The sequence below is a fragment of the Nerophis lumbriciformis genome, linkage group LG24, assembly GCF_033978685.3.
Source record: "Nerophis lumbriciformis linkage group LG24, RoL_Nlum_v2.1, whole genome shotgun sequence".
In the NCBI taxonomy this organism is placed as follows: Eukaryota; Metazoa; Chordata; class Actinopteri; order Syngnathiformes; family Syngnathidae; genus Nerophis; species Nerophis lumbriciformis.
In genome coordinates this window covers 35,950,080-35,974,587 of record NC_084571.2, presented here as the reverse complement: position 1 = coordinate 35,974,587, position 24,508 = coordinate 35,950,080, and the positions used below count along the sequence as shown (strand labels likewise).

Below are 24,508 nucleotides of genomic sequence, written 5' to 3'. Positions count from 1 at the left end.
AAGAAAAGGCATTGAAGCTTAGGAAAGGCTATGCAGAACGAAACTAAAAACCAAACTGGCTACAAAGTAAACAAAAACAGAATGCTGGACGACAGCAAAGACTTACTGTGGAGCAAAGATGGCGTCCACAATGTACATCCGAATATGACATGACAATCAACAACGTCCCCACGAAGAAGGATAAAAACAAAGTAGATGCAGGAAAAGTACTAAAGTACCAATGATTGTCCCACACACTCCGTGTGGTGAAATTTGTCCTCTGCATTTGACCCCATCCCGTTGTTCACCCCCCTGGGAATCATTTTTGGTGATTTAACCCCCAATTCCAACCCTTGATGCTGAGTGCCAAGCAGGGAGGTAATGGCTCCCAGTTTTTATAGTCTTTGGTATGACTCGGCCGGGGTTTGAACTCACAACCTACCGATCTCAGGGCGGACACTCTAACCACTTAGGCCACTGAGACATGAAACTGCTACATGAAATTGCCCAAAAAAAAGAGAAAAAGCCACCAAAATAGGAGCGCAAGACAAGAAGTAAAACCCTATACACATGAAAACAGCAAAAAAGTCCAAATAAGTCAGGGCGTGATGTGACAGGTGGTGACAGTACACCTACTTTGAGACAAGAGCTATAGTCATGCATGCTTGGTTATGCTTTAAAGTCATATCCAACAATTGCAATGACGACTTTTTACTGTTAACTGAGTTTCGTTTTTTAATGATTTCTGCTGGTGGTGTGCCTTCGCATTTTTTCAACGCAAAAAATGTGCATTGGCTCAAAAAAGGTTGAAAAACACTGCACTAGAGGGTGAAATTTGACATCATTATTAAGGGCGTCCAAACTTTTTTCCAGCAAGGCAAATAAAGCAAATTAGTGTGATATATAATAATATATCTTTTCATTCACTCATGTGGTTTTCTACACCAAAATTCATCTATTTATCTTATTATTATTATTCTCCAGATTTTGGCACGCTCTAACTTCCACATTTTTCACCCGATTCAAACCGTTCCAACTTCAAACTGTCGGGAATTCCCTTGACAAAATCCAAAAATTCCCAGAATTCCAGGTTTTTGGGGACATTTTTCCCATTCAAACTTAATTGGCTATTTTTAAAATTTCTACCATTTACACATTTTTCAACCTATTCAAACCATTCTGGAAATTCAAACTACCCTTTATCCAAGTTCCAAAAAATTCCAGGATTTTCCAGAATTCCTGCTTTTCCAAAGTCTTTTTTTCTGGCAACGACTCCTTCCACATTTTTCAATGCAAATTTTGGGGAAATTCCCATTGAAATCAATGGAACATCCTTCAAAGTTCCAAAACTCCCACATTTTTCATCTGATTCAAACTGTTCCAACTTCTAAATATTCAGCCTGTTTGGGAATTGTGCACTCTACTTCAACAATTCTAAAAAAAAAAGTTCCAGGATTTCCCATAATTCAAATTTTTTTCCTTAATTTTCCACATTCAAAATTAATTGGCCATTTTTTAAATTTCCACCATTTACACATTTTTCAACCGATTCAAACCATTCCACCTTCAACACATTCCACCATTCTGGACATTCAAACTACCCTTTATCTAAGTTAAAAAAATTCCAGGATTTTCCAGAATTCCTGCTTTTCCAAAGGTCCTTTTTTCTGGCGACTACTCCTTCCACATTTTTTCAACGCATTTCAACCGTTCCACCGTCCAAACATTCCTCTTAATCAGGACAAAAAACTAAGTTGTTTTTTGAACCTCGAAAAATTCCCTGTTTTCCAGAAATTCCATAATACCAATTCTCAATTCAACATGTTACTACTTCAACATTTCCCGACCGGTTTGAACAATTCCAACAGCAACCATTTTAACTCATTAAGACCATTCAAGTTTTTTACCATTTTAAAAAAAAATTCACGCTTTTCCTGAAGTTCCCAAATTTTTGGGAAATTCCCATTGAAATCAATGGAACATTCTTCAAAGTTCCACAACTCCCACATTTTTCATCAGATTCAAACTGTTCCAACTTCTAAATATTCAGCCTGTTTGGGAATTGTGTGCTCTACTTCAACAATTCTAAAAAAAAGTTCTGGAAATTCAAAGTACCCTTTATCCAAGTTCAAAAACATTCCAGGATTTTCCAGAATTCCTGCTTTTCCAAAGGCCCTTTTTTCTGGCGACGACTCCTTCCACATTTTTCCACACATTTCAACCGTCCAAACATTCCTCTTAATCAGGACAAAAAACTAAGTTGTTTTTTGAACTGGAAAAATTCCCGGTTTTCCAGTAATTCCAGGAATTCCGCAATACCAATTCTCAATTCAACATGTTACTACTTCAACATTTCCCGACCGGTTTGAACAATTCCAACAGCAACCATTTCAACTCATTAAGACCATTCAAGTTTTTAAATTCACGCTTTTCCCGAAGTTCCCAAATTGTTGGGAAATTCCCATTGAAATCAATGGAACATTCTTCAAAGTTCCACAACTCCCACATTTTTCATATGATTCAAACTGTTCCAACTTCTAAATATTCAGCCTGTTTGGGAATTGTGTGCTCTACTTCGACAATTCTAAAAAAAAGTTCCAGGATTTCCCATAATTCAAATTTTTTTCCTTCATTTTCCACATTCAAAATTAATTGGCCATTTTTTAAATTTCCACCATTTACACATTTTTCAACCGATTCAAACCATTCCACCTTCAACACATTCCACCATTCTGGACATTCAAACTACCCTTTATCCAAGTTAAAAGAATTCCAGGATTTTCCAGAATTACTGCTTTTCCAAAGCCCTTTTTTCTGGCGACTACTCCTTCCACATTTTTCAACGCATTTCAACCGTTCCACCGTCCAAACATTCCTCTTAATCAGGACAAAAAACAAAGTTGTTTTTTGAACCTCGAAAAATTCCCGGTTTTCCAGAAATTCCATAATACCAATTCTCAATTCAACATGTTACTACTTCAACATTTCCCGACCGGTTTGAACAATTCCAACACCAACCATTTCAACTCATTAAGACCATTCAAGTTTTTTTTTACCATCCATCCATCCATCCATTTTCTACCATTTTAAAAAAAAATCACGCTTTTCCCGAAGTTCCCAAAGTTTTGGGGAAATTCCGATTGAAATCAATGGAACATTCTTCAAAGTTACACAACTCCCACATTTTTCATCTGATTCAAACTGTTCCAACTTCTAAATATTCAGCCTGTTTGGGAATTGTGTGCTTTACTTCAACAATTCTAAAAAAAAGTTCCAGGATTTCCCATAATTCCTATTTTCTTTCTTCATTTTCCACATTCAAAATTAATTGGCCATTTTTTAAATTTCCACCATTTACACATTTTTCAACCGATTCAAACCATTCCACCTTCAACACATTCCACCATTCTGGAAATTCAAAGTACCCTTTATCCAAGTTCAAAAACATTCCAGGATTTTCCAGAATTCCTGTTTTTCCAAAGGCCCTTTTTTCTGGCGACGACTCCTTCCACATTTTTCCACGCATTTCAACCGTCCAAACATTCCTCTTAATCAGGACAAAAAACTACCGGTAAGTTGTTTTTTGAACTGGAAAAATTCCCGGTTTTCCAGTAATTCCAGGAATTCCGCAATACCAATTCTCATTTCAACATGTTACTACTTCAACATTTCCCGACCGATTTGAACAATTCCAACACCAACCATTTCAACTCATTAAGACCATTCAAGTTGTTTTGTTTACCATTTTCAAAAGAATTCACGCTTTTCCCGAAATTCCCAAATTTTTGGAGAAATTCCGATTGAAATCAATGGAACATTCTTCAAAATTACACAACTCCCACATTTTTCATCTGATTCAAACTGTTCCAACTTCTAAATATTCAGCCTGTTTGGGAATTGTGTGCTTTACTTCAACAATTCTAAAAAAAAGTTCCAGGATTTCCCATAATTCCTATTTTTTTTCTTCATTTTCCACATTCAAAATTAATTGGCCATTTTTTAAATTTCCACCATTTACACATTTTTCAACCGATTCAAACCATTCCACCTTCAACACATTCCACCATTCTGGAAATTCAAACTACCCTTTATCCATATTCAAAAACATTCCAGGATTTTCCAGAATTCCTGCTTTTCCAAAGGCCCCTTTTACTGGCGACGACTCCTTCCACATTTTTCCACGCATTTCAACCGTTCAACCGTCCAAACATTCCTCTTAATCAGGACAAAAAACTAAGTTGTTTTTTGAACTGGAAAAATTCCCGGTTTTCCAGTAATTCCAGGAATTCCGCAATACCAATTCTCAATTCAACATGTTACTACTTCAACATTTCCAGACCGATTTGAACAATTCCAACACCAACCATTTCAACTCATTAAGACCATTCAAGTTTTTTTTTTTACCATTTTCAAAAAAATTCACGCTTTTCCCGAAATTCCCAAATTTTGGGGGAAATTCCGATTGAAATCAATGGAACATTCTTCAAAGTTACACAACTCCCACATTTTTCATCTGATTCAAACTGTTCCAACTTCTAAATATTCAGTCTGTTTGGGAATTGTGTGCTTTACTTCAACAATTCTAAAAAAAAGTTCCAGGAGTACCCATAATTCCTATTTTTTTCTTCATTTTCCACATTCAAAATGAATTGGCCATTTTTTAAATTTCCACCATTTACACATTTTTCAACCGATTCAAACCATTCCACCCTCAACACATTCTGGAAATTTAAACTACTCTTTATCCAAGTTAAAAAAAATTCCAGGACTTTCCAGAATTCCTGCTTTTCCAAACCCCTTTTTTATGGCGACTACTCCTTCCACATTTTTCAACACATTTCAACCGTTCCACCGTCCAAACATTCCTCTTAATCAGGACAAAAAACTAAGTTGTTTTTTGAACCTCGAAAAATTCCCTGCTTTCCAGAAATTCTATAATACCAATTCTCAATTCAACATGTTACTACTTCAACATTTCCCGATCGATTTGAACAATTCCAACACCAACCATTTCAACTCATTAAGACCATTCAATTTTTTTTTTTACCATTTTCAAAAAAATTCACGCTTTTCCCGAAATTCCCAAATTTTGGGGGGAAATTCCCATTGAAATCAATGGAACATTCTTCAAAGTTACACAACTCCCACATTTTTCATCTGATTCAAACTGTTCCAACTTCTAAATATTCAGCCTCTTTGGGAATTGTGTGCTCTACTTCAACAATTCCAAAAAAAACCTTCCAGGATTTCCCATAATTCCTATTTTTTTTTCTTAATTTTCCACATTCAAAATGAATTGTCCATTCCCGCATTTTTCAACCTATTCAAACCATTCCAACATCAACACATTCAACTCATCCTGGACATTCAAACTAACACTTTCCCAAGTTCCAAACCAAATTCGTTTTTTCCTGGAAATTCAAACCCTTCAACAATCAAACCATACTACATTCTGTCAGCATTTCACTTCAACTTCAGCATTGGAGCATTCACACGCAATTCATTCAGGAATTGCCTCTTCTATTTAACAAATATTTTATTTTTGGAATATACTGAGGTCACTTCTGTCTCGGTCTCGCCAAACAATTAAGGCCACAATGTACTTGCCGAAGTTTGTCCTGCTCGCGACGTAGCCTCTCCTTTTCCGCCTGCTCGACTTGTGCCTTGAGGGCCTTCTCCCGCTCCTCCTTCTCGCGAGCGGCTCGCCGGAACTGCTCGAAGCTGTCGCTCGATGACTTGACGGCCGACAAGGGCGTGGACGTGGACTTTTGGGCCAGACTGGCCCATGAGCCCATGTTCTTCAGTTTCACATCCTGAGGGTGGGACATACAAACAATTGTAATAATGTACAAACAATTGTAATAACGAGAAATGTGTTTTCCCATTCATTAATAATATCAGTGCTGTCAAAAAATTAAAAATTAAAATGATCTGATCAACATATTTTCCGGCTACTTTTCTCTCAAGCTTTGAACCCTGCAGCTTATAAAACCGTGCGGCTAATTTATGGATTTTTTTTTTTCCCGCTAATGGCTATAAAGTTTTGTGTTCAACAAATAGTTTTCAAACAATACAGAAAAAAGGTTATTTTTTGTGCTATGGCGCCACCTTTTTGACGAGGTCACTCACAGGTGGTAGAGGTGAACGGCACCGTGTCCCCCCCCCCCTCTCAGTAAGCTGTGGAGTCCCCCAAGGCAGTGTATTAGGGCCTTTACTGTTCCTAATATATGTAAACGACATGTCATCAGCATGCGACTGTGAATTGTTCCTGTTTGCGGATGACTCGGCCCTGCTGCTATCCGGCAAGGACAAGTCACAGGTGGAAAAAACTCTGTAGAATTTTCACCTGGCTCGCTGACAGTAAGCTATCCATACAGTTAGGTAAAACGGAATCCATCCTATTTGGGTCCCACATCAACCTTAAGAAAGTCAGTGACTTCACTATTTAAGTGGATGACATTGTTATCACCAGGAAAGATGAGGTCACCTACCTAGGTTCCATTCTAGAGGCTAATCTTTCCTGTGATAAAATGGCAACCAAGGTAATCAAAAAGGTCAACCAACGAACAAGATTTCTCTACAGAATCTCCTCTCTGGTCAACAAAAGCACCTTGAAGATTCTAGCGGGAACTCTCATTCAACCCTTTTTCGATTACGCATGCACCTCCTGGTACCCTAGCACCTACAAAACCCTCAACTCTAGACTCCAAACATCCCAGAACAAGCTAGTCAGATTAGTTCTAGACCTCCACCCCAGATCACACCTCACTCCTACCCACTTCTCCAAAGTGGGCTGGCTCAGGGTGGAGGACAGAGTCAAACAACTTGCACTGAGCCTAGTCTATAAAATCCGCTACACCTCCCTGATACCGAAGTACATGTCAAACTACTTCCATAACGTAAATGACCGCCATAACCACAACACCAGGGGGAGCTCCACTAACCACGTTAAACCCAGATTCCGATCTAACAAAGGTCTTAACTCATTCTCCTTTTATGCCACATCAATATGGAATGCACTCCCAACAGGTGTAAAAGAAAGTGCATCTCTATCCTCCTTCAAAACCGCACTAAAAGAACACCTCCAGGCAACTACTACCCTAGACTAATACCCCCACCACATCCCACCACCCCGGATTGTAAATAATTAAATGTAAATAATCAAATGTATATACCGTATTTTTCGGACTATAAGTTGCAGTTTTTTTTCATAGTTTGGCCGGGCTCCAGTGCAACTTATATGTTTTTTTCTTTTTTTATTATGCATTTTTGGCGGGTGCGACTTAGACACCGAAAAATACGGTACTTGTTCTTATGCTTTCTGAGCTCACTATGTTCACTGCTCGCTGTACATATCCTACCAAGTCAGACCTACACTGTTACAATGTCCATTTCTCAGATGATATAATTGTTGATGACTGAAGTATGCTGATAGCAACCCATCCACGGTGCTGTGGGTTGAAAATGTACTTCCTGTTTTGTGCTTTGAACCGGAAGTATAACCGGCCATAGCACATCTGCTTAAAATGATTCTTCGTTCATCAGTCCAAGCAACATTTGTACGTTTTACAATATAACTAAAACAATTCATGCTTACTAAAACCGTCCCATGTGTGATGTGTGTAGAAGTGTTTTCATGCATATATGTATGTGCAATTGTAATGTCATCAAGCTGGTGTCGTTAGCCTTTAACCCCCAATTCCAACCCTTGATGCTGAGTGTCAAGCAGGGAGGTAATGGGTCCCATTTTTATAGTCTTTGGTAGGGATGTCCCGATCCGATATTTGGATCGGATCGGCTGCCGATATTTGCCAAAAATTGCGTATCGGCAAGGCATGGGAAAATGCCGATCCAGATCCAGTTTAAAAAAAAACTCCGGTCCGTGTTTTCCAACGCACCGATTTAAATAATACATTCCACTTTTCTGCTGCTCCGTAATTTCCGTTCCGCATTTTCCAGCACACCTTCAACACATCCACAGGTCTGTGAATTCTCACGCAGTTGCTTTTAGCTGCTGGCATTACACGACAGGCTCTTCTCACTCTTTCCTGTGTCTCCCTCTTACAGACAGCAAGCGCACCTTCTTACACACGTCACATACTGTCACGTCATACGTCACATACGTATACGTCCTCCCCGAGCAGAGAGGTAGCAGCATGGCTAATGTTAGCTGTGATGCTAGCGCAGCCGTGCGAGCAACGCTCCCTCTAAGGTGCGCGCCTGTGCAATTGCGCACTGTTTAAGCGTCCTCTGCGCATAGCAAATCTATGCCACGCACAAAATCAAATAAAAAAATAAGCGCATAACAATTTTCGACACACGGACACGACAGAGAAAACAGTTTTCGTCATCATTGTTCAAATATTGTGACGTCTGTCGAGACGCTTATCTCCATTCGGTGCCACACGTCCACACCATCAAAATGCTGAGGCAAAAATTTCCACATCAACACCGTATGAAAAAATTAGTGATTTTTTTAGTTGTGATTTCCTTCTCTGCATGAAAGTTTAAAAGTAGCATATATTAATGCAGTATGAAGAAGAATGTTTTAATGTAGACATGCAAGCCTTGAAAGAACATTTTGAAAATCAAGACTACATTTCCTGCAAATGGGTGCATTTCTACCCTATATTTTAACTTTAGATTTATTCTCATATCAAACTCTTTTGGCTGTCTTTTTGACACTTACATCCGGCGCCCCCCTCCACACCCCGGATTATAAATAATGTAAATAATTCAATGTGATTATCTTGTGTGATGACTGTATTATGATGATAGTATATATCTGATAGTATATATCTGTATCATGAATCAATTTAAGTGGACCCCGACTTAAGTTGAAAAACTTATTGTGGTGTTACCATTTAGTGGTCAATTGTACGGAATATGTACTTCACTGTGCAACCTACTAATAAAAGTCTCAATCAATCAATCAAAACACATAGAATCATCATACTGCTGTGATTATATGCATCAAGTGTTCATTCAAGGCTAAGGCAAAATATCGAGATATATATGGTGTATCGCAATATGGCCTTAAAATATCGCAATATTAAAAAAAGGCCATATCGCCCAGCCCTAGTTTCAATGATGCCATTTCTGTTTGTCATGTATAATTTTGTCTATTTTGTGTTTATCCTTGAATAAACAGGTCAGTTTCTTGTTACCAACCATTGTGTATTATTCAAACTCCCCTAATTCAGCTGGCTAGTTGTTATCAAGTGTACTAAAACCCTTTTCAACATGATTCTGACAACTAAGTAGGCTAAATAACTTTAAACTTTAATACATGCTCGGATAGGCCAGTATCTGTCAGTATCGGTATCGGTATCGGATCGGAAGTGCAAAAACAATATCGGTATCGGAAGTGCAAAAACCTGGATCGGGACATCCCTAGTCTTTGGTATGACTCGGCCAGGGTTTGAACTCACAACCTACCGATCTCAGGGCGGACACTCCAACCACAAGGCCACTGAGTAGTGTAAAGTTCTAACTTATATCTGTTAGGAAACTCGCTATGGAAGCACTAAAAACTACAACAAAACCACAAGGAAGTGTTTTAAAGGTAAAAAAAAAAAAAAGAAGTCATAATATAACCCATTTAAACACTGCTTTTTACCTTTTTGGGTGCGACGGGCGCCTTAGATTCCTGCTTGAACTTCTCCTTCTCTTGCAGGGAGGGCTGTGGTCCGCTGGGCTCAGAGGAGCGGATGACGGGACGAGAGCTGTCCGTTGACTTCACATCTGCTCAACACAAGTGTGCACAAACAACAACAAAAATGTCAATAAAAGTGATGCTTTTTGAAGAAAGACACACGGGGTTGGGGCTTACCATGTCTTTGTTGCTTACTCTGCTGGATGAGAGCCGGCTTGCTGTCGGGATGCTTTAGATGCTCTGGCCTCAAGGCGGGGTTGAATGGCTCTCCTCTAATCACCGCTGACGGAGGAGGCTTGTCCTCTTTGAGTCCTCCTTGGCTCCCAGGAGCCCTTTGCTGTATTGCCATTAAAAAAAAAACCAGTCATCCTCTTGCTTACATTGTAAATGATTCGCCGATCAATGCGGTCTCTCACTTTCTTGGGCTGCATATGGTGAGGGGGAGACTTGCGGGACACTGGAGGGTACTGAGGAAGTTGCGGGGAATGCATCATGAGCGGAGACGGGTTATCCCTCATGTGACCTGTGCACATAAGGACACATAATAAATATGGCGTTTTAAAATCGTGTTTTTTTTCATCTTCGTCTTTTTAGCAAAGGTAAAACCGTTTTTATTCTTTTAACCTTTTTGAACAAGTCGTGCATGCTTTTATTTCAAGTGGCCTGGACTACTGCAATGCACTTTATGCTGGCATTAGCCAAAAAGCTCTCTCCCGGTTGCAGTTAGTCCAGAACGGGGCAGCACGACTTTTAACAGGGGCCAGGAAACGCGAGCATATACTACCCCAATTCTTGAGACTTTGCACTGGCTTCCTGTTCATTTTAGAATTGATTTTAAAATCTTCACTGCAAAAAGTCAGTGTTCAAAAACAAGAAAAAAAATACAAAAATTAGGGGTATTTTATTTTTAACTAAGCAAAATTATCTGCCAACAGAAGAAGAAAATTTGGACTTTCCAAAACAAGCAACATTAGCTAACCTCAATGAACCCAAAAAATACCTTAAAATAAGTATATTCTCAGTAATAACAAGTGTACTTTTCTTGGTAGAAAAATAATATGAGACCTTTTTGCTCAATATGTTGAAAAATATTCTTAAATGAAGTAAATGCTAGTGCCATTATCTTGACATAATGATATGCGCTCGGCATCATGATTTTTTTTTTTAATGCTTGAAGTAAGAAATTATTACTTTAAAAAAGTAGTTTTATACTTGTGAGTGTTGATGACACAGCTTTGCAACAGTTGATATTCTAGTTTCATACCTGCCAACTTTTGAAATCAGAAAAACCTAGTAGCCAGGGTCCAGGGGCAAAGTCCTGGTGGGGGGTTACTTCGCCCCCCGACGCAAAATGATTATTAGCATTCAGACAGGTTAAAATGTTGCTAAAACCATCACTTTTCTATCAGTCACAGTGACTTTTCAAAACAAAAATATTACAGCAAAAATCATATGGGTTGATTGACATGTTTATTCTGTAAGCTAACTTCAATAGTTTGAAATTATTTTGACAGTTAATGCCAGTTATCCTGTCAACCTTTCACAAGACTTCAATTTGTTAATTGAAAGTATAAACAGTATAAACAACTTTTACAGTAAACAAATGGTAAAACAGTACTAAACAATTCCATTAAAAAAAAAATTGGTGTCATTATTAACTTTCTGTCCAAGCTTGTATAATCTACTGCCTTGTTCAATTGTAAAAAATATTCTGTGCCTAAAATTCACATTTCTATCACAAATTTCATACTGTAAACATGGTAAGCTAACTTCATTAAAATTAATAGTCCTGTCAATAGCATGGAATTACAATTCAAATGTAGTTTTTTTGTAAGCCTTTCAAAAGAATTCAAAATATGAAAAATTAATGAAAATTAATTTAAGCCATCAGACACTTGAAAAGTGGCACATCACATCTCTAATGTAATCATTTTAACTTTTCAACAGAAATAGCACTGCAAAAATATTAAGGACATACTTCTGTATTTTGGTAGTTATGCTGTCAACATTTAACAAGATTTCTTCAACTTGGACTTGAAAGCATAAATAGTATAAACACTTTTAACAGTATAACAGTACTAAGCAATTCCAATAGATAACATTGGTGTCATTACCTTTTTGTTTGCTCAATTATTGCCTCCGTAAATAAAACTTCGGCATTTATCACATCCAAAGAATCTGTTTGGGCGACGAAAAACGTTGAAAGTTTTCCACTTGTATCGCTAGCAACGGCATTAGACTTGTGTTTTTTTGTCCCAACGTGGTCTTTTACATCGCTAATTCTTCCGTGTCCGATCGAAAAATCTTGTCTGCACAAGGTGCAATTCGCGTAGTTTTCACCCTTTTTGGAACGGATAATTATTCCCGGATAGGCTTTTGGATATTCTTCACGGAATGACTGCAGTTTTCTTTTCGGTTTAAGACTCATATGCGATTTTTCTCCGGCTGATTCCATGATCGTTCGCTCGTTTGGAAACAATGGCCTCGTGCTTGGCAGCGGTGCTATAAATAGCCTCGCGCATGGCATTCGGAATGGCTCGATAGGAAGTTACGGGAAGCAGTGTCGATTGTCATTGTTGTTACGCGATTTCGTGAATAAAACTTAAAAACAATTATTTTTTTTTAATTAATGAAAAACCGTATTTTTTATCACTGCAACCATAACCCGGAATAGGTTGATGAAAACCGTACTAATTACGGGAAAACCGGAGTAGTTGGCAGGTATGTTCTAGTTTCAAGCATGTTTTACTCAATATAGGTCATCAAATGTCAGCAACAAGCTGTAATATCTTACTGAGATCATTTAGGACCAAAACCCTTAAAACAAGTAAAACACTAACATAAAATCTGCTTAGTGAGAAGAATTATCTTATCAGACAGAAAATAAGCAAATATCACCCTTATTTGAGATATTTCATCTTACTTAGATTTCAGTTTTTGCAGTGTTGCTGTTTGCTTTTAAAGCTTTGCGTGGACTGGCACCTCAGTATATCTCGGACCTCATCCAAATTTACACTCCTGCGCACGCTCTGAGGTCCGAGAGCCAGCTCCAGCTCGTGGTGCCCAAGACCAGACTTAAAACTAGGGGAGACAGGGGCCTTCTCTGTGGTCGGCCCTAAGCTCTGGTACACTCTGCCCCTCCATGGTCCAACTGCTCCTACAGTGGAGTGTTTTAAGTCTCGTCTTAAGACCCACCTTTATTTTCTGGCTTTTTAACACTTGTGTGGTCTTCTGTGTTTTTAAATTTAGACTTTTATTTATTGTTTTAATTGGTTTTACCCTTTAAAATTGTTTTTAATCATATTTATTTTTAAATTGTTTTTATATTTATTTATTTTTTGTTTTTAATCAGCCATTGGTAGGGGTGTAACGGTACGTGTATTTGTATTGAACCGTTTCGGTACGGGGGGTTCCGGTTCGGTTCGGAGGTGTACCGAACGAGTTTCCACACGGACATATTAAGTAGCGTAACGCACGTTGTGTAAACAATGCATAACACACAGCATGCTAGAAGCTAACGGGCTACGATAAACTGACCATACGTCCTCTTTTCACCGGACATGTCCTCTTTTGCGGAGCTGTCAGGGCGGAGTTTCTTAAATGCCTCAAATGTCCGGCATTTTGAGTTAGGGTTGCGCGCATTTTCAATGTACGTTCAGGGTTAAGAAGGGGTTAAAAACAAAACAAACTGTGCGCACAGCACCATTGGTGAGGGAGGGGCAGAGACAGAGAGAGAGAGAGAGTTATGATAAACGCGCATGCGTCGCCAGGCTCTGCTTTTTATCCATAGATTTATCAGATTTAATTTTTTATTATCTATAGCAGGGGTGTCAAAAGTGTGCCCCGGAGGCCATTTGCGGCCCACAGCTAATGTTTTAAAGGCCCACGGCACATTCTAAAAATACTATTAAAATAAACAAAAACATAACAAAAGTGAAATAAAAAAGCTTATAGGTTAAATGTAATTTAGAAAAAGTTGCATTGTTGACTAATAAAACAAAGCTGTTTTTTTTTCTTTCAAACTGTCATTGCTCAAAACATAATATTGAATCAAAATCAATGTTATTATGAATTATTGACCTATCCAAGGTTCCCATTACTTCACATCAAATATTCCACTAAGAAAAATATTTTTGGTGGAAGATTTTGCAAATTTGGTAAATAAATAACCCAAAAATGTGTATTTTGTTGTTTTCTTACTGTACCGAAAATTAACCGAACCGTGACCTCTAAACCGAGGTACGTACCGAACCGAAATTTTTGTGTACCGTTACACCCCTAGTTTTACCCTTTAAAGGGGAACATTATCACAGTTTCAGAATGGCTAAAACCATAAAAAATCAGTTCTCAGTGGCTTATTATATTTTTCGAAGATTTTTTCAAAATTTTACCCATCACGCAATATCCCTAAAAAAAGCTTCAAAGTGCCTGATTTTAACCATCGTTATAAACACACGTCCATTTTCCTGTGACGTCACATAGTGAAGCCAACACAAACAAACATGGCGGAAAGAACAGCAAGCTATAGCGACATTAGCTCGGATTCAGACTCGGATTTCAGCGGCTTAAGCAATTCAACAGATTACGAATGTATTGAAACGGATGGTTGTAGTGTGGAGGCAGGTAGCGAAAACGAAATTGAAGAAGAAACTGAAGCTATTGAGCCATATCGGTTTGAACCGTATGCAAGCGAAACCGACGAAAACGACACGACAGCCAGCGACACGGGAGAAAGCGAGGACGAATTCGGCGATCGCCTTCTAACCAACGATTGGTATGTGTTTGTTTGGCATTAAAGGAAACTAACAACTATGAACTAGGTTTACAGCATATGAAATACATTTGGCAACAACATGCACTTTGAGAGTGCAGACAGCCCAATTTTCATCAATTAAAATATTCTGTAGACATACCCTCATCCGCACTCTTTTCCTGAAAGCTGTTCTGTTCAGTTTTGGAGTTGATGTCAGCAGGCCAGGGAAGCTAGGGTCGATAGGGGGTTTAGCTCGCTCGTCTGCGGGAACAAACTGCCGCCATTGCTTGCCGTGCTACCGATGTCCTTTGTCCCTGAATTGCTCACACACTCCGGCAGATTCAATGGGGGTCTGGCGGCAGATTTCTTTGACTTTATGGTTGGAAATGCATCTGCTTTGAGTGTCGCAGGATATCCACACATTCTTGCCATCTCTGTCGTAGCATAGCTTTCGTCGGTAAAGTGTGCGGAACAAACGTCCAATTTCTTGCCACTTTCGCATCTTTGGGCCACTGGTGCAACTTGAATCCGTCCCTGTTCGTGTTGTTACACCCTCCGACAACACACCGACGAGGCATGATGTCTCCAAGGTACGGAAAACAGTCGGAAAAAACGGAAAATAACAGAGCTGATTTGAGTCGGTCTTTGAGAAAATTGTGGATTGCTTCCCGATGTGACGTCATCGCTCCGAGAGCGAATATTAGAAAGGCGTTTAATTCGCCAAAATTCACCCATTTAGAGTTCGGAAATCGGTTAAAAAAATATATGGTCCATTTTCTGCAACATCAAGGTATATATTGACGCTTACATAGGTCTGGTGATAATGTTCCCCTTTAAAATCGTTTTTAATCGTACTTATTTTTATATTGGTTTTATATTTATTTATTTTTTGTTTTTATTCAGTCATTGGTGGAGCTGAGGATAATATTTGAATATTGTTTTTAATATTGTTGTGCAGCACTTTGGAAACATTTGTGTTGTTTAAATGTGATTGGATGGTCCCATCCTAATCCCGAAGGTTGTCTTGCCGACTCACCTGTGAGGAAAGGGTCCGGCTTGGCCGGGTGAGGGGACAGCTGCTCTGGGGGCTGCTGCTGCAGGATCTGCTGTGCTTTGCTGCTGGGCATGGCCACCTTGTGCGGCGGCCCCTGAGGCTGACCGATGAGCGCGGGAACCTGCTGGTAGCTCAGCTGCTGTTGTTGCGGGTGCTGCTGAGGCTGACTATGTGGCAGGTGGCGCTGGCCCTGGTGGAGGGACAGCTGCTGAGGGGGGGCTACCGGAGCCTGCATCTGGATTGGAAGCTGAGGAGTGGGCAGTGCATTTTGGGAAGAGAGGAGAGGCGGGGCCTGGACTGACTGCAGCAGAGACGACTGTCCTGTCTGCTGCTGCTGCTGCTGCTGCTGACGAGCCTGCGCCTGGAGCGCCTGCATGGGCTGACGGGCTTGCTGGAACTGCTGCAGGTACAATTGCACTTGGTTCATAGGCGTTGCGGATCCCGAGTCTTCGTCGTCCTCCAGCAGCATCTGGGGAGGCTGGGAAGACAACAAGCCCTGGGGCGTGAGTGTCGGCGGGGACATGGGCCTCTGGTGCATGGGCTGAGGAGGGTGCAGGATCTGCATGGGGAGCTGATGCGGTGCAGATGCCGACTGGGGCTGGAGCTGCTGATGTTGCTGCAACGAGGGCTGCTGCTGCGGCTGCTGCTGCTGCTGCTGCTGCAATGTTGGCTGCTGCTGCAACACTGGCTGCTGCTGGGGAGGTGCTGCTTGCTGCTGAGGGGCTTTGGGGTGAAGAGGTGCTGCCTTGTGACTGGGTCGAGAGGGCTGCTGAGGCAGGGAACTGTGCAAGGCTAGACCAGGGGAAAACAACACATATATTAAAATATGCTACCAAGTAGGGTTGCGTGATATAGATGATATGTAGAGATGTCCGATAATATCGGGCTGCCGATATTATCGGCCGATAAATGCTTTAAAATGTAATATCAGAAATGATCAGTATCGGTTTCAAAAAGTAAAATTTAGGACTTTTTAAAACGCCGCTGTGTACATGTACAGAGCGCCAATAAACCTTAAAGGCACAGCCTTTGCGTGGCATACTTGGTCAATAGCCATACAGGTCACACTGAGGGTAGCCGTATAAACAACTTTAACACTGTCACAAATATGCGCCACACTGTGAACCCACACCAAACAAAAATGACAAACACATTTCGGGAGAACATCCGCACTGTAACACAACATAAACACAACAGAACAAATACCCAGAACCCCTTGCAGCACTAACTCTTCCGGGACGGTACAATATACACCCCCCCCCACCTCAATCCCGCCCACCGCAACCTCCTCATGCTCTCTCAGGGACCGCATGTCCCAAATTCCAAGCTGCTGTTTTGAGGCATGTTAAAAAAAATAATGCACTTTGTGACTTCAATAATAAATATGGCAGTGCCATGTTGGCATTTTTTTTCCATAACTTGAGATGATTTATTTTGGAAAACCTTGTTACATTGTTTAATGCATCCAGCGGCGCATCACAACAAAATTAGGCATAATAATGTGTTAATTCCACGACTGTATATATCGGTATCGGTAATTAAGAGTTGGACAATATCGGAATATCGGCAAAAAAGCCATTATCGGACATCTCTAGTCGATAGATCGCTATTTTTTTCATTATCACAGAAACGTTTTTTTGTCGTTTTTGTCATTGTTTACAAACTCAGGAAATAAGAGACAATGTTTTATTATTATGTTGCATTATGCAATGATGTTGTTTACTATACATTTTCATTTTGTTTGTTTATTTTAATTCATTCAAGGTCAAACAAAAAAAAAATCAACCTAATAAATCATGAACTTAGAAGACTCAACTTAGAAGAATATTTTAGATTTTTTCTTCTATATTCATAACATACTGTACATATTTCATAACATACAACAAAATAACTAAACATGGAAACAATAATTTACTCCATATCATCTTTTTATCATCATAATTTTTACATTTTTTTTTCAAACACAGTAATTTACATTGTTTTGTGTCACTGTTAAGATAACACATTTGACTGAAATGCTTCTTTCCATTGTCCCTGTTTTGTATTTAATAAAAGAGAAGATTTGATTATTTCATTGATAGTGTTTCATTCTCTTTTTTTGTCTTACTGTAATTGTGAAAAAAAAATTGGAATCATTCAATAATCCTAAAAACATTTTCAGCATCAACACTGGTATGGCCCAGGGGTCGGCAACTTTTACCAGTCAAAGAGCCATTTTGACCAGTTTCACAAATTATAGAAAACGATGGGAGCCGCAAAATTTTTTTGAAATTTAAAATGAAAAAGCACTGCATACAATTTTTTTTGTTGCTTTGTGCTATGTATAACCAGGGGTCTCAGACACGCTGCCCACACCTTTATGTGGAATTTGAAAGCTGGTGCGGCACGCGGGTTTTAAATGAATGGCGCTTGTCAGCGTCATGCGTGCCGTGATGGTACAGCATATAGCACCCACTACAATTAGCGTGCCTGATGAGCCACACGTTGTATGGGGCTTACGCTTGCTCACGTCGGTGACAGCAAGGCATACTTGGTCAACAACCACACAGGTCACACTGACGGTGGCGGTATAAAAAAAAACTCTTACTAATAATGCGCCACACTGTGAACCCACACCAAACAAGAATGACAAACACATTTAGGGAGAACATCTGCACCGTAACACAACATAAACACAACAGGACAAATACCCAGAATCCCATGCAGCCCTAACTCTTCCGGGATACATTATACACCCCCCCCACCAAACCCCGCCCACCTCAACCGACGCACAGAGAGAGGGGGGGGGGGGGGGGGGGGGGGTTGGTGGTAGCAGGGGTGTATAATGTAGCCCGGAAGAGTCAGGGCTGCATGGGATTCTGGGTGTTTGTTCTGTTGTGTTAAGGTGCAGATGTTCTCCCGAAATGTGTTTTGTCATTCTTGTTTGGTTTTGGTTCAAAGTGTGGCGCATTATTAGTAAGAGTGTTAAAGTTGTTTTATATGACCACCGTCAGTGTAACCTGTGTGGCTGTTGACCAAGTATGCTTGCTGTCACGTACGTGTGCAAGCAGAAAATGTATATTGTATAACAAGTGTTGGGCTGGCACGCTGTTAATACAGATTGTAGAGGGCGCCAAATGTTGTACCATCATGGCACGCCCTTATTATAGCCATAAGGGTGAAAATCGGAGAATATTAATCCCGGGAATTTTCTGTGAGAGGCACTGAAATCCGGAAGTCTCACGGGAAAATTGGGGGGTTCAGCAAGTAATCAGAGTGATCAAAGAGCCGCATGCGGCTCCAGAGCCGCGGGTTGCCGACCCCTGGTATGGCCAATACCGCCCCGTAACTATTTAGTATTGGATCGATACCAAGCTATTATTAATAATATCACCCAAAACTAAAGTGTCAAACTACATTTTAACAGAAGTGTATATAGAACTGCATTACAACAGAAAGTAACCAGATATCAACAGGAAGTCATCAAGTAGATTAATAATGAAATGAGGCAATATGTTACCTCATACGTCAGCAGTTATATTAGGGGCTTTTGTAACTTGTTTTGAAATTATTCTACTGTGTTATCATTTATTATGCCAGATAAGATATCATGATAGTTATTGTTATCGCAAGAGGCTGCAACATAGGATATATTGTAATATAAATTTTAGGCCCTATTGCCCATCTTTACTGCCTTGTAGAGATGACGTACGCCCGCTTTAGAGGCAAACCTACCTGGAGATGGCAGAATAGGATGTTGGTTGAGAAAGGGATGTGTGTCCGGTGACACTGGCCCAGCAGGGTTAGCGCTGAGCTGAGGAGGCGCCGGGGATGCGGAGTTGCCCGTGTGGTGGGAAAGATGCATTAAGGGCTGTCCAAAAGAAGGCAGAGAATCAAAGCTGTTTTCCAAAGTCTGGGAAGACTCCAGGGCAGTGACGGGCGGGGCCATATAGTCCACAGGCGGTGGTTGATGCTGCCTAATCTGAGACTGAAAAGCTGCAGCTTGGGGATGAAGCACAGGCAGAGCTGGAGCACCCTGCATGTGAGAATGCGTCTTCTTCTCCTTAACAGACTGGGCCTTCTTCTTTTGCTGCTTTACAATCCCTAAAAATTTGGACACAATTGTTATTTATTTTTACATTCTCCCGAGGGGTGTAACGGTACTTGTATTTGTATTGAACCGCTTCGGTACGGGGGTTTCGGTTTGGTTCGGAGGTGTACCGAACGAGTTTCCACACGAACAAACTAAGTAGCCGCCTCCGCTTCCTTTTGCCTCTGTCTCTGTCAGTCCTCTACACAGCACCCAGCATTGTCCCACCCACACAACCATCTGATTGGTTACAAACAGTGTTGGTAACAGCCAATCAGCAGTGCGTATTCAGAGCGCATGTAGTCAGTGCTTAGCAGGTAATCATCAGGCAGCGGACTCTCCCCAAATTATAATAAACACCTCCCAGTCAACTACTAGTAACATCACTATGAGCCCGTTGACCTTCTAGAAACACAAAAGGCAGCTCAGCTCGCTCGCAGTCCTGGCTTGAGGTGAAGGCTAATTCGCTTTTAGCGTAACGTTAGCTCATTTTGCGGTGTGTGTGTGTTACGGACAGCAAAGCCCTGTCTGTCGGTTATTTCACTTTACCTTTTTCTGTGTTGATTGAGCTGTGTTGAAGCAGCAAAAAAGGACATTATGTTAAATGAAGAGTTTCTGTCTCTGATAGTTGATATAATAATGTAACTGCATCATTAAGCCTCCATGAACTCCGTGGTGTTCAGGGATGAATAGTCTCTCCTATTGCACCATTTTTTCAGCTATAGTTTTTTTTTCTTTTTTTTTTTTTCTTTAGTTTATTTGGAACATGAACACACTTACATCATAATACATCACACAATTTCATATCATTTCATTTTACATCATGCCCGAAAAGGAGTAGGAAGAAGCAAAGCTTATTTGATCCTACCCCTTTCCCACTTCAAAGCGTTTACAAATATATAGAATCATTTACTGACCTTTTTATATAATAAAATAACATATATGAATTAGTATACAACAGTTTTGTAATATGTAATTAATTAATTAATTCAGTCATTATTAACATACTTAGATGAAGAAGATCTTATTTTCAATAACGTTGAAAGTATTTCTCATAATTCTTCTTTTTTGTACGCTGTAAGCACTATTATTTTGAACAACCTCTTAAACTGGATCATATCAGTACAATTTTTAACTTCTTTACTTAATCCATTCCATAATTTAATTCCACATACTGATATGCTAAAAGTTCTAAGTGTTGTACGTACATATAAATGTTTTAAATTATTTTTTCCTCTAAGGTTATATTTCTCCTCTTTAGTTACATTAATCATTAGTAATGCAGCAGCTTAGTTTTGAATGGCAGGGTCCCTGCTATCACATGTTGATAAAAATATAACATTTACATAATAAAAATCAACTAGAGGTTTCCCAAATGCTGTAATAAATTAAGCATGATGAGTTGACTTGAAACTGTTTAATGTTGCACTTTTTATATGTAGAAGAAAAGTTTTGTCATTTTTATTTAATCTGAGCGACAACTTGAGGCAGTTTAATGTGGATTAACGTGGGCAGAATTATTATAGTGTTCCCAATGTAAAAAGGATAAAGCCATTGTTTTAACATTGGGAACACTATAATAATAATAATATATCCGGAAGCATTTAAAAAAAAAAAATGTATCTCCTTAAAAACATGTAGTAAAAATGCATATCCTTTGAAAATGTGTCTAATAATAGCCACAAACTGGAGGATACGTTTATAATCAGGATACAATAAAAAATAAAAAAAAAGGTTTTATGGAATAATAAATGAACATCATACGAGAAATGCAAATTATTTATGTGTTTGGAAATGAATGACTGATTTAAACATTTTAGAAAAAGACACGTCATGGAGTGATGATTGGAAAAAGGCAAATAAGCCCTACATATTAAATATTAAAAATAGACTGAGTCAACTAAACATCTTGAATAGATTGTAAATAACCCAAAAATGTATATTTTGTTGTTTTCTTACTGTACCGAAAATGAACCGAACCGGGACCTCTAAACCGAGGTACGTACCGAACCGACATTTTTGTGTACCGTTACACCCCTAATTCTCCCTCATTTATCTAAAGGAATTTAACCGGCCTAATGCGTAGCGACTCACCTGGAGCCTCTGTTTCGCTCTCGGAGCTGGAGCCGCTGCTATCTGAAGAAGATCCAATCTTTTTGGTGGAAGCCATGGATTCCAAAGACTTTTCCGCTGCAAGACAGTCAAGTCATGTCAACACAAAGTCTCTGCAACGCAACAACTCACTCACGCAGTAACCCCCTAGAGGCTGACCTCCACCCTTCTTCTTCTTCCGAAGACACGTGGACACGTATCTCTCCAGCTCCCGCAGCGTCGACGGCTTGAGCGTTTCAAAGTCAATCTCGATCTCGTCGGGGTTGGAGTTCTTGAGCGAGGGCTCTCTGGACTGGATGATATGCACCACACGGCCGAGTTTGTCACCGGGAAGCTTGTTGATGTCCAGGCTGAGCTGCCTCTTCTCTTCGTACGTCATAGGCTTGCACTTTTCCCCTGAAGCCAGGGTTGCCAGATCATCCTCTAGGCTAAGAACAGGTGGCAGGTTGGAGGGTTGGCTGTTTTTCATGCCCTCTTTTTTACTGTCAATACAACAGAACAGCGTTTAGGAGGCTGGATCAGAAGGTTCAGGAATAATACACATTTACATCAATATATTATCATAGATTCCCTAGAATTTTCAAGTAAATATGTCTTCAGACTAGGGTTGTACGGCATACTTGCCAACCTTGAGACCTCCGATTTCGGGAGGTGGGGGGTGGGGGCGTGGTCGGGGGTGGGGCGGGGCGTAGTTGGGGGCGTGGTTAAGAAGGGAGGAGTATATTGACAGCTAGTCACCAAGTCAAGTATTTCATACATATTATATATACAGTATATATATATATATATATATATATAAAAATATATATATATATCCTGAAAATATGCAAACAAAACTGTGTTTAGATAATTGATACTTCAAACTTGCATAAATAAATATTAAGGAATATAACATAACTTGGCTTCTGAGAGTTTCAAAATGTAATGAATAAAATGCTAAAGTTGTTGATAAACAAGCAATTATTTTAATAATTAAATATCCATCCATCCATCCATTTGCTACCGCTTATTCCCTTCGGGGTCGCGGGGGGCGCTGGAGCCTATCTCAGCTACAATCGGGCGGAAGGCGGGGTACACCCACCTATGGTCATTTTAAATGAATTATTATGATAATTTAAAATCAATTATTTAAAATATGTTAATTTTAATGTATAATTCTATGGCTGGATGTAATAAGGAGTCACGAAAAAATACAAATAAAAATACAATTAATTTTGATGTTTTTAGCAAAATATAGTAAAAATGTATTTAGTTTTTTTTTTTTTTTAATTAATAAATATATTTATTTTTAGGTAAAATAAACATAATAATACAATTTATCTCTAGTCTGGATGATTTAGTTCTTGTCACCCTGTTGTCCTCCCGTCATGAAAAAAGGCTGTCCTCACTCAGGTCCGCATGGAGCTGGAGGGGGCGTGGCTTCCAGCTCCGGCTGAAAATCGGGAGATTTTCGGGAGAATATTTGTCCCGGGAGTTTTTTGGGAGAGGCGCTGAATTTCGGGAGTCTCCCGGAAAATTCGGGAGGGTTGGCAAGTATGTTGTACGGTATACCGGTATTGGTATAGTACCGCGAAACTAATGAATCATATTCAGTACTATACCGGCTCTAAAAAGTACCGGTCCGCCAACCCCCCCCCCACTAATCCTCGCCTCCATAGCGACGAATAAAGTGAGTTTCTTACAAGCATCATCCCTGCAGGACGAGCAATAGCTAAACATGCTTCACTACATATCGCTAATGACGCCGTTCCTGAATGTAAACAAATGCCATGGGTGGATCTACACCTGACAGCCACTGTAATGATACCAAGTACAGGAGCGTATAGTCCAGGGGTCGGCAACCCGCGGCTCCGGAGCCGCATGCGGCTCTTTGATCACTCTGATGCGGCTCAGCAGCTTACTTGCTGAACCCCCCAATTTTCCCGTGAGACTTCCGGATTTCAGTGCCTCTCGCAGAAAACTCCCGGGATTAATATTCACCGATTTTCACCCTTACGGTTATAATAAGGGCGTGCCATGATGGTACAACATTTGGCGCCCCCTACAATCTGTATTAACAGCGTGCCAGCCCAACACTTGTTATACAATATACATCTTCTGCTTGCACACGTACGTGACAGCAAGGCATACTTGGTCAACAGTCACACAGGTTACCATGACGGTGGTCATATAAAACAACTTTAACACTCTTACTAATAATGCGCCACACTTTGAACCAAAACCAAACAAGAATGACAAACACATTTCGGGAGAACATCTGCACCTTAACACAACATAAACACAACAGAACAAACACCCAGAATCCCATGCAGCCCTGACTCTTCCAGGCTACATTATACACCCCTGCTACCACCAAACCCCGCCCCCACCCCAAGCCTGCTCCCTCACACATCAACCCCCCCCCCTGTGCGTCGGTTGAGTAGGGCGGGGTTTGGTAGCAGGGGTGTATAATGTAGCCCGGAAGAGTTAGGGCTGCATGGGATTCTGGGTATTTGTCCTGTTGTGTTTATGTTGTGTTACGGTGCAGATGTTCTCCCGAAATGTGTTTGTCATTCTTGTTTGGTGTGGGTTCACAGTGTGGCGCATTATTAGTAAGAGTGTTAAAGTTTTTTTTATACCGCCACCGTCAGTGTTACCTGTGTGGTTGTTGAGTAAGTATGCCTTGCTGTCACCTACGGGAGCATGCGGAAGCCCCATTCAACATGTGGCTGATCAGGCACGCTGGTTGTAGTGGGCGCTATATGCTGTATCATCACGATACACATGACGCTGACAACCGCTATTCAATTATAACCCGCGTGCCGCACCAGCTTAAAAATTCCATAAAAGGTGTGGGCAGCGTGTCTGAGACCCCTGGTTTGCACAAAGCAAAAAAAACAACTTTGC

The 24,508-nt window shown here is 40.2% G+C and overlaps 1 protein-coding gene across 2 annotated transcripts in view; it reads right to left on the bottom strand.

The window, feature by feature from the left end:
- Positions 1 to 24,508, bottom strand: part of brd4 (bromodomain containing 4) — a 111,405-nt gene that overhangs the window by 7,002 nt on the left and 79,895 nt on the right. For both annotated transcript variants that reach the window (XM_072916019.1, XM_061982044.2), the window contains exons 10-17: positions 21,782 to 22,104; positions 21,605 to 21,700; positions 19,156 to 19,524; positions 15,424 to 16,233; positions 10,051 to 10,157; positions 9,812 to 9,971; positions 9,599 to 9,723; positions 5,587 to 5,792 (exon numbers count right to left, since the gene is read on the bottom strand). In XM_072916019.1, coding sequence (XP_072772120.1) covers positions 5,587 to 5,792; positions 9,599 to 9,723; positions 9,812 to 9,971; positions 10,051 to 10,157; positions 15,424 to 16,233; positions 19,156 to 19,524; positions 21,605 to 21,700; positions 21,782 to 22,104 — 2,196 coding nt within the window. The remainder of the gene's footprint in view (positions 1 to 5,586; positions 5,793 to 9,598; positions 9,724 to 9,811; positions 9,972 to 10,050; positions 10,158 to 15,423; positions 16,234 to 19,155; positions 19,525 to 21,604; positions 21,701 to 21,781; positions 22,105 to 24,508) is intronic.